The sequence below is a fragment of the Perna viridis genome, chromosome 2 (assembly GCF_037379345.1).
Source record: "Perna viridis isolate PV_CMFRI_1.1 ecotype Kerala chromosome 2, ASM3737934v1, whole genome shotgun sequence".
Lineage (NCBI taxonomy): Eukaryota > Metazoa > Mollusca > Bivalvia > Mytilida > Mytilidae > Perna > Perna viridis.
In genome coordinates this window covers 63,699,959-63,711,514 of record NC_142446.1, presented here as the reverse complement: position 1 = coordinate 63,711,514, position 11,556 = coordinate 63,699,959, and the positions used below count along the sequence as shown (strand labels likewise).

General features: G+C 30.6%; 1 protein-coding gene across 4 annotated transcripts; it reads left to right on the top strand.

Moving 5' to 3' along the window:
• Window positions 1–271: 271 nt before the first annotated feature.
• Window positions 272–10,571, top strand: LOC148626432 (uncharacterized). Of its 4 annotated transcripts, XM_088570405.1 has the most exons (12): window positions 272–398; window positions 966–1,080; window positions 3,981–4,068; window positions 5,344–5,388; window positions 5,697–5,771; window positions 6,395–6,442; window positions 7,040–7,078; window positions 7,388–7,499; window positions 7,999–8,043; window positions 8,304–8,657; window positions 9,318–9,617; window positions 10,235–10,571. In XM_088570405.1, the coding sequence occupies exons 3-12, from the start codon at window positions 4,024–4,026 to the stop codon at window positions 10,492–10,494; spliced, it is 1,323 nt and encodes a 440-aa protein (XP_088426531.1). In that variant the 5' UTR covers window positions 272–398; window positions 966–1,080; window positions 3,981–4,023; the 3' UTR covers window positions 10,495–10,571. The 4 variants fall into 4 exon arrangements, with proteins under 4 accessions (XP_088426531.1, XP_088426532.1, XP_088426530.1 ...); XM_088570404.1 differs by lacking the exons at window positions 272–398; window positions 966–1,080 and having other exon boundaries at window positions 1,146–4,068; XM_088570406.1 differs by lacking the exons at window positions 272–398; window positions 966–1,080; window positions 5,697–5,771 and having other exon boundaries at window positions 1,143–4,068.
• The last annotated feature ends 985 nt before the right edge of the window (window positions 10,572–11,556 follow it).

The window sequence follows — 11,556 nt, the reverse complement described above, 5'->3', positions numbered from 1 at the left end:
AAGATCACCACTATGTATTGTGGTCTTTCATGGCCTTTTAATGTCCTATTTAATTAGAAACCAAATCCGATTTAAAGGATTACTGAATATAATGCGGCTAAAAAAAAATAACTAACGTATTAATAAGTTAAAGGGAATTGATATTCTTAGGTTTCGTATAGTTGAAAATTTTCAGATAGACAGTAACTTTTTTATCATCCAATGAAAATGAATTACAAATTAACGTAATTATTACTAAGCTGTGCATTAAATTTAATTTGAATACTTTTATGAAGTAAGCAGTAAATCAAAAAAAAAAAAAACATTTAATTTCTTAAAGTTAATATTCGAAATTTTTGATCTAGTGCCTTACATTGGACATAATAATGCTTAATGTCTCGGATGGCAATATAAAACATGTAAGTATATCTTCAAAGCTTTAAAAAAATTGTCAATACAATCAAAACTGTCTAAACTGAACCTCTTTTGACTTACAAATTGGTTCGGTTAGGAAAGATGTTCGCTTAACCAATTTTAAAAAAAACAAACACGTTTGAATGGAAAAAAGATTCTGGTAAAGACAGATATTTTGATTTTGCAGGATACGGTTTAACTGTATATATTGTGTTTCAATTCAGAGATACCTGTCTGAACAGAATCCCTTTTTAACTTTAAAATTGCTTTGGTGTAGATAGGAGTTCTGTTAAAGTTTAATAATTTATACTGATATAAAGATACTTTACCAGTGAAGTGTCTAATTTAGATAGATTTTCTGATATTTCAGTGTTAGGTATTCGAAATCTTTCAATGTATTTACACCGTTATGACCCGATGCAGTATCACATATTTCTTCCTGGTGTAATTTGATGAATGCCATTTAAAGCAATCCTGAACAAACCATTTTAATAGTTCGAGTCCCGTGGAGGGAACGACCAAACATTTGCTTTGCAAATTTGACAGTTCTAACATCGTTGGAAATTTTTCAGAACCTTCAATGCTTACTTTATCTTCCCTTCATCAGTTTGATACGATGGAGAAGTGTAACAAATAGAGTCACATTCTGACCCGTTGTGTATATTTATGTATATATTGTGAAAAGAAGTAAGTTGCATACTTAATTATACTAATTATATTAACAATACGAATGATTAACAGATAAAACATAATGACAAAGTAGAAATTTGAAATTAAGATTAACAAAAGAAACTTGATATAGCATGATACCAGCATTAAAATTTGCGTACATAATGGTATTTGTTATGTCATGAATGGAGAACTTTGATTGTTTGTTTTATAAAACTCTAAAAAAATTAAATTTGCTTGTACACTAAATAACTACAGTTCAAACCCTGTCTATTAATTAATGGTCACACGAACACGAACGCGTAATTGTACAAGTTACCTAGAAGCTTCCATTTATGCAATGTTCTATGAAATGGCCCTTATCAATTATACTACGCAAGTAAAACATGTATGTCTATCAAAATTGGAGAAAAGTGCAAAAGATGGACAATAGTTGGAGTTAAAAGTTGAGATCCTTTAAAGTTAGTAAATTTTTCAAAGATAAATTACGATCCACAAACCATAATATGAATTGCAATTCACTAAAGAACCTTTAACTTGATATACTAGGCCTACTGGAGTAAACAATTTGAAATTATTTTTGTAACAGCTTTCTCACTTATCACAGCCTTTTTCTATGTGGTATCCAGCATCAGGTATGGGTATCATAACATAGGACCCGGTTTCAGGTCTGTCGGACGTCTACTTCCTGTTTTAACTAAATTCGACCAAATTTGACTTTTACCCATTTTTAAAAATATTGATACTGTAACATACATCTATGAGAAATTTCATTAATTTTGTGTTTTGTGTTCAGATGTAAATGTCCCCCGTATTGTTTGTTATGTTTGTGCAAAACAATTGCGATAAAAGAGTTAATGATGACTAGAGCTTCCTTTTTAAATGACTACATCCGCCCATGAAAAACACCGTCAAAATCTGAGCCGTCATAAAACAGAAAGTTGATGGCGCAATGCCACTATAATGCATGCATTTATGAATGAAGTGCATTCGAAATATCTATTCCTGTGATTATTTGTTATGCAGAAAACTTTAACAAAAAAAGGCGCGGATCAACGGACTGGCAAACAAACGAAAGTACTTACGAAATACCTCCTTTTTACAAAGATAGTGTTAAACTGATTGAAATCCTTATAATTGAAAAAAAACCAAAGGGCTAATTGTTGTGGTCAATTTATCAATTTGCCCATCGATTCGCTGTGAATTCATTTTTACCATAAGAGCAAGGTAATAATATTTGTTGAACGTTTTTCTTCTTTCGTTTAATGTTGAAATTTAAAAAAATATTTGCTTTGGTTTTTAGAGCACCTGAATATAATTCGTACTATTGTACTCGCTTCATGCTTGATAAAGTTTGAATTTGTATTTTATCTAGTCTCCCATATTTTGTTTACCATGGAGTTTGAACATGTCTGTGTATTTCAGTTTATGGTTTTATTTAAATTTATTTTTTACAACATAAAAAAAAGCAAATAAATTTAATGTCATACATTACGACAACAGTTAATTACTACTATGTTGGTATACTATAGAATACTCTATATAATAAAATCCGTATATAACTCTCTCACAGTATGTACGATAAACTAAAGCATTATAGATTAGTTCACATGCCTCAGCCACTACCCAACCCTAACATGGTTTGTGTCAACATGTAAGTACTGATGTTGAAAATTATATTTCGTAGCTTTACAAAAATGTCAAACGAAATATCACATCGAATAAGATACACAGTTATCGACAACAAAAGCTGGGGTAGGTGCTCTGTTGTTAGCGTTTCAACAAAAATATATTTTTACATGTTCCATTTGCACCTATGAACTATGCCCTTTCTGGATATGAGGGCATTGGGGGACCACCTCTTATTTGTCTTAAACTACCAAATGACTGAAACTTTCACTCAATTTTCATAATATTTACTTCCTTCCTATTTTACGGTATTAGCAGTTCTTCTGGTAATAATTTGCAAATATTTGATGAAAATCCTTTTAGCGGTGCAAGATATTTTCGGTCTAATCTTAACTATACTTCAAAAGGTCGTGAAAATTTTATTTCTATTAGTACAGAAATATCACTCTTCAAACACCTTAAACGAAAAATGGATTTTTGCAAAACCTCTTGAAAATGATCGATATATAGAATGAATCGTAAACAATTTTTAGTTATTTTTTTTTTTTTCGTTGACTTGTTTATGATTCGATTTGTATATAGGCACAGAATGTCGTTGAAATATTACTCAATATTTCGCTAATGGTATTCTTTTCATGATTTACAACACATGTGCTTGTTGTATACATGTCACTACAGGTCGTTTCCTGTACATTTTCTTACTTATCATAAAATACTAAATAAAACATGATCTACTATTTTCATAACCTAACCTGCATAGAATTTTGGTGTACACAAAATGTAACTGTGTAATGTTTTAAAGTATTAAGTTGTAGATAATGTAATCATTATTTTATTGCAGTTACATGTATCATAAACCGTACTGTATGTTTTACACTAATGGACAATACATGTGGGTATCGATTGATAAGAAATATAAAATGTGGGTCAGATTTTGAGATTAAATATTCAGTAACATCTGAAAATTGGTTCAATTAAGACATGTTTTCGGTGTTCAAAATCCACTTATATTGATATAAGGGGACTTTCAAAGGTGTTTCGGGCTTAGACTGTCGTTTTGAAATTTCATATTATATGGCGACTTTCATGCTGAAAACAACTAAAAGACGACTTTTACCCAAAATCGAGATTAATTTCAAAATTGAGATTAGTCCTTGACACACGTGTACAGCATGAACAAATAGGCAATACTTAGTGGTAATGTTTGCTTTTAATACATTTTGTTTCTAATCTCTTTCCGGAAAGAACAGAAAATAATGAGTGATTTGTGTATATACTTTTGAATCCAGACTAAAGATGAAAAGTCAACCTGTTTATTAAGTTTTGACTAGAATGTTTAGAACAGATAAACGAACGACTAATATGGAAATGACAGATGTAAGTTTAAATATAGAACACAATGTTTGTATTTTTATTAGTTTTTTTTTTATTTCAAATGTAAGTAACTGAAATAACTGATATTGAATTGTTCTATTGGTTGTCCACAAGTAAGGAAAAGACAGAAAAGATAATGACAAGCAACAAACTTATAGGAAAACTGGAATAGTTAAGAAATAAATGATTAAACCATCATGTGTTAGGACAGGGTAAAGATATTGTATTTTATAAGGACTGTTACTTAATTACTAATTTTGAGATATCAATGATAAATTTAACGATATGACCCCAAAAACTCACCATATATATTTCATTAACACTGCGCTTGTTGAATTATGAGTGATACAACATATCGTTTGATAATGATCGGATGTTTTATGCTACCATCATATATTTTCGTAACAATTTTAATGAAAGTATCTGGGGTTATGAACTTTAGCTATAGAAAAGGGAACAGGTATGATGAAATGCAACAAATGTGCCATCCTATTACCGTAATAACACATTGTAAATACTAACCAAAATGTCTTCAATAATTGTAACCGCACCTATAGGGAAGCTCTGAAAGGCTCCGTAAACAAAATTAATGAAATGCACGATAACTGAACGATACCACGTCTCAAAATGAACTCATATTTAAATAACGACACGAAAACATGAATTACCATCATCTCCTGACATTGAACTGGCGCAAGCGATGGGTGAAAGTAGTTTTTGTTATGCATTAACAATCCCCGTAAATATAAGTTAAATAAAGTTAACCGAAACAACAAATAAACACACCATAAAATCTACTCAGTTATGTATCTAATTTTCCTTCATAAAATACCTCAATATACAACATATCGACAAAATGAGATATCCAGTTAACGAACGCTTGCAGTTGCAGAAAGCTAGTACAAGACATATTAAAACATTACAATGCCATAAATATTACCAGCATTAGAAACATTCGGTCACTACAATTCAAGCGAACTGAATTAGGAGTAATAGCGTCAAATACTAAAAAGGTAAGATTTGATGTAGTGCAAACCTACGAAAATGACATAGGTTTTTACGTAGGAATGCAATTAGGTGTCGAATACCTGAATTTGTGAAAACAATTTTCAAACAAAAGACAATGTTTTGAAAACTGTATCCTTGCTTGTACGGTTCTTGTGTTAAGCTAAACTAAAACATCAAAATAAAGCAAAATATACAATTAAAAATAAAAAAATGCACATTTTAGTTTTAGTTATATAATTTGTATTTTCTAATGACATTACTATTTTGCAGTTTAAGCAAGGAAACAAGGATTCCTCATTGGAAAGTCTTCGTGTCGTAAGTTTATTTCGTTTATTAAAGTTTTTCCTCATTAACCCCCTCTTTGTAATATTTAGGTTTAGATATAATTAAATGATAGCAAACGCTGTACTTGATCCCCGTCCAATGGAAAACGTTCAAAAATTTCTGTCAATAGGACTGATACCAAATTCATATAATTTGTATGGTTCTGTGTGTTTTCATCTTATATGTTTTGTTTTTTTTTTTTGTTTTTTTTTTCTCTTTCTTTTCGTTTTTTTTTTTTTGGCTGTGGGTATTTTTTTTTGTGTGTGAGATTTTTATCTAAAATATCGCATACTTTTCAGAGTTCTTTCTACTCATCTAGATCTGATGTAGAAAACATATCTAAGCCGTATGTTTTTGTAAATCGTATCAAGCAGGTGTGTGTTAATAATTATTAGAGAGTTTGTTTATCGTCATCATCATTATTATCATCAAAGTATTTCCATTATAATCATCTTTATTATTTTTTTTATTATTAGTGGTGGTGGTGTTGTGAAGTTATTGTTGCCTAAGGTTGATAAAACAACCGAAACACATCATATAAGAAACAAAAAAATGAACAAGTAACACATAACGCAATGAATTGAAAAATGAACAAAAAGTAGCACAATACTTAAATGAAATAGAAGGGATTTGGATCGGGTCCTCTCAAAGATAAACATATGAACATCATGACTGGTGCAAGTGGAAATTATGACAGGTAGAGGTTCTTTTGTTATGTTGAAAACTGACTCAAAACAGAATCCATCCAAGTCATAGAAGTTTAGGACTGTAAATACAAAATCTATAAAATACGATAATGATAGCTATTTTTTGACCAAAGGGTTTTTGTTACAAACACATAGTAAGAATGTTATTTTAGAATAAATATAAATCATAAAATGAAGCACATTGTATTAAGATGAAAACTGATTTTGTTAAACACGTACATTTTTATAATGTAATAATTTTCAATTTTGACAGTTATTTTCTTTACTGAAATCGTATGTACATTTTACAGATAATTCGATGGCGTTCTGAGAACCAAACAGATTTGTCAGAAAGAGAGGTAATTATATATATTGATGAACACAATCATTTGATTTGATTTAATCTTTAACTGTTTTTTACGATTTAAAACAAATTTCGTCCAATAATGCAAAAACGAATGCAGTCAATTGACAAAATCAAAACAGTTTATATTTAGACAAAAAGACAGAACGGATATAGTGGGACGTAATATCACCATAAGGTCTCCAACGGCTGTAATAAACACAGCTTTCAAATTTCAAATTGAAGAAAACACTCAGTTGTATGTGATTATTTAAATTAGTTTCGTGATCTTAGATTGCTAAACTGTACATGTGATATAAACACATACGTAATCGAACTTGATGTTCTAAAATAAATGTATTGCTTGTATCAAGATATATTTTTAACATCTGGTTTAGCACTACTGGCTTATTGAAAATACATTCTTCTCTATAAACGTGCAAGTTGCCCGGATAATATCAAATTTGATAATACGTCAAAAAATATAAACATTGTATGCATAACCTGAATTAAGCAAACTAGACATTATGAAAATGATGATAAACATTACTTTTTTTAATGTATTTGATATATGTGCACTCGTACCTAACCTTACAATTAATAATTCTTTCAGCATCAGACCATCCCTAAGGAACCCTTTGTAACAGAACAGGTGTGTTTTTTAAGCTCTTTAAGATTACAATACACTCAATAAGAGGAAAAATATTATTTAAATAGTTGATCTTATTTCCTGTATATGTGACAAGCTGTATTCCTTTTCAGGCATTATAGGTAATTACCTAGCACAGTAAAACACATAAAAGACCTACAGAATAAAAGATCAATATTACTTGTGTTTCCTTAAATAAATCAAACCCTTTAAGGTAAACGTATTAATTCTCAAAACAATGTATTATGTAAATGATGACTAAACGCAGAACTGCTGTTGTAAATCAACCTTTTTGTCATATTGCCACTTTAGAATAATTACTTAAAGAAATTGAAGATAGGCACGACAACTGGTGTTGTCTTTCTCTGTATCTGTACTGCAGTTATTACGTTGAGTATGCCAAAGAACGGATTTGGAAATAATGGTATGTGTTCATGGTCTGGTGTTAACGTTTCAATTTTCGCGGTGATCAGGACAAAATCGCGAAAAATAGTACCCGTTGACCTTTTACACAATATAATTACTACTTTGTTAACATGTTCTCTTCACAGAAACCGCAAATATAAGCACACGCGAAAATGAATTTTCAGTATGTCAAATGTATCAATATAACTTTCAATTCGGAACGTACATAATTCGCATCCTGCGACACTACGATATTCAAATCTATTACCAGCCTAACATTCACGTAAATTTGACTAAACTTTCACGTGATTGTCATGTGAAAATCACTAAACATGTAGGGTCGTGTCGCAACAGTTCATTTGAACAAAATATATTTTCTCCATTTTTTTTATCCCTTAATGGCTTTACACTTCTGCGAATTACAACTGCCAATGTTGCCAGAATAGTTGTAGAAAAAGAACAACTTAATTCATGTATCGGCAATTTTTGTTTATTTTCTTGGGTTTTTTTTATGACAGAGAATGCGATTAACCGACTTACAACAGTAAAAGCTATTGTTAGCAGTAAGTACTTTAATTTTCCTATAAAACATTTCAAGCAAAAGGTAACGGTCAAATACTTTCATGGTTGTGAAGGCTTTTCTATTTATATGTTTCTTTTTTTAAATGCTTTAATTTGTGTTAGGGTTCCCTTCAACTATCTTATAATCATTTTACAAAATAACTAGTTGTTATTTTTGTATTAAAAAAAGTAAGAAAATATGTTCATACTAAAATAGTCTACGTAATGCATATATCTAACTTCTAGTATTTTATCCTCATAGACTGCAATGAGGGTGGTGCATTTGGACGTATTGGTGACCTAGTTTGTTTTTCTCCAAATTCCTCATGTTCTGCGGCCTTAACAAATGAAATTTTAGTCAAAGTCACAATTAAAAGATTATTATCTTTGTACAATAACTTTGCAACAAATGATTTTGTCCATGTTGAAATCACCAAAGAAAACTTTAACATTTTATACAACGGATGGATAGTCGTTTACAACGCATCAGAAGAGGAGCTTCCGTTGAAAGTAGGAAAAATAAATATGACATGCAGTGATATAGGCGCCTATTCAATAACTTTACATTATCACGGTGTATCGAAACAAACATGCAAATTTGACGTTGACAAAACAAGTAAGTATATGTTCTTAAATATTTTTGGAATAGTGTAGTAAAGGAATTTTAAGCTAGAATGGCCTTGTTGATCCCACATCAAGTTGAAGTACAATTTGGACGACTTGTCTTTGGAATGGGTTGATCTAATTGTTGGATATGAAACTAACCTACTCTACATTATGTTTGTTTATTTGTTTGTTTTTATTCTCATGCAAACTTTTCGGTCAATTTCCCTGCAATAAATCCACATATCCAGAGAAAGTTCAACTGTATGCAACTTCCACTCATACTCTTAGTGTTTCCAATATTGTGTCTTTGAATCATTTTTCTTACAATAATTTCATTTTTTTAAATAAATGAAGCAAAATCAGTAATCGACTCCAGTATCCACTGGGGAAAGAGTCGGGTTATTTTGACGGGTGTAACATTTGGTGATGCTGCAGGAAAAATGTATACAAAAATTTTGGCGTTTCTTATTTTGGCGGATGCCAAGTGGAGCACTACTAACTTGTGCACGTAGTTAATATTTAGAGAAGTGTTTTTGAAAGACCGCTATAATACCCCAAACATAGAGCCCTGATAAATTTACCTGCTAAACGACATTACTAATCATCTTTATTGCAACAATGTGATTAAAAATGTTTTAGTATCTGTTTTATTTTCTTTATTGTTTATCAGGTCCTCAACTAAGTATATCTTCAAATGAAAAGAATGACATCGTCTTTGTGAGTTGTGAAATGAGTAATATCTGTTCAGACGCCTATCTTTCCCTTTTCATCTACGACGGCAATTCAACCATCCCTGTTCGAACCGGAAAACAAACAGGTTGTGACGATGATCCAATGACGATAATTAAACAAGTGGCTCTGAACAAGTCACTGATATCTTCAAACAGCAGTATATCTTGTAAACCAAATACCGATGAAATTGAACTTAACGACAATTCAACTATAACGATACCACTATGCAAGAACCGGTGTAAGTATAAAAGGATAGCAAAATGTTCTAATTTTTTTTTGCAACCCTTGTATTAAAATGTGAACGTAAATATAATGGTTAGTGTAACAGTGTAAGATATAATTAAAATCCTTATTTTCAGCTTATATTCAGTTATTTTCGTCAAATTTTCTGACTCCTCTACTTTTATTCATTTCGTAGCATAAATATTGTTGTGCCCAGCGATCCCCAATTTTCTATTTATTATTTCATTAAGCACACATTAAATGTTATCTGATGCAAAATTCTTTTTTATTTCTTCTGGGTTTTTAATATATGAAACCTACTAAGACAAAACATATGAAAAGTCCAAAGAAATACCTTTTCTGCCAAAATTAATTTAAAATGCTTATATCTCCAATAAAAAAACGAGCTCAAATGACAATTTTTTTTCTATTCTCATTTTTCTAGCGTGGAAGAATTCAAAAGGTTTCACAACCATTTGAATTTTTTTTAACATAGCATCGAACATACCTAAGTGCGAATTCAATCTTAAATAAATATGATAAACAAAACTCTTTGCTTGGATTTTCATTAAACGAGTATATGTACCGATTAGTAGTACTCATAGCTATATAAATGTCATTATCTTTTATTAGATTGTTCTGAGACCTGCAAGGAAGAGGAAAAGGGACTTTACTTTGAACATCCAATTTTCTGCAATAAATTTTATCAATGCGAATATCCTGCACTACATCTACGACCTTGTCCAGATAATGAACAGTGGAATTTCGATGCATGTACATGTGACCTAGTAGGAAATGTGGCTGTAAAATGTAATAATATAAGTAAAACATACGATCCACCAATAGATTCAGAAAGTTTGAAATCTTGTGGTGGCCCTCAACAAACTAGATAGCAGTAGGTTAATGTAGCACCAAATTAATTTGAATTAATCAGTTCGAAGAATATACATGTTTATGTATTTTTACGTTATGTTGTTATGTTGTTTTGTTGTTTTTTTTTTATGCTGCATGAACCAACGATAACATAAAATCACGATACTTTTAGAGGTTAACAATAGTCAAAGTCAATGTCATCCTGTGAATTCTGAGTGTTTAAATACTATTCCAGCTAAGAACCGTGCAAAATGTGATTAATAGTTGGAAAGCTTACATACTTTTATTTTTGATGTTTTCTTTCAAAAGTTATACTAAACTGAAAGTAACATGTGGTTTTTCATATAACCCCTGTTCATAAGAAATGCAATTTATATAGAATGTACTGTAGAATTCAAACTAAAAGGACTCTGTGACTCTGTAAATGACACTACAGCATTGGATTTTCAATGTGAATTATCTCCTATGAGCAGACAGATTGGAATGAATTATACATTTTAGCATATAGACCTATCAAGCAATTTAATAACAAAAATAAGAATGTGTTGCCTTTTTGGGGGTTTATCACATATTAAAGACTTCGAACGATTCTTACAAACATTGCTACTTATATGATGAGAAAGATACGCAAAACTCATAAACTATGATTTTATGCATCTTAGCTAGATATGGTAGAAAATCAGTTACGTCCTGGTCTTCTGTAATGAACCACGATGCGTCTCTAGATAACTACATAAGAACTGCATTATGTAATCGCTGTTGATTATTCAAGTCTCCAATTTTATGTAAAAAGTTTCGTATCAATTCAATGTTAATTGTTAAACCAGAATTTTACATGTTTATTTCTTTTGATGTTCTCTAAACAACATTTCATTCCAAATGTAAGGTTCCTTTAATTTCATCTTAAATTGTTCATGTACTGCTTTTTCATAATATGAGTATATTTTGGTATACTTTGCCTGATATTTAAGATTTTTGCTGTTAGTAAAAACAATTCGGAAAAAGTGATTACACTACTGACGCAGAACTACGTAGACCACTGATATGTATAGACCTGCTTGAAGACTTGAAAAAGAAACACA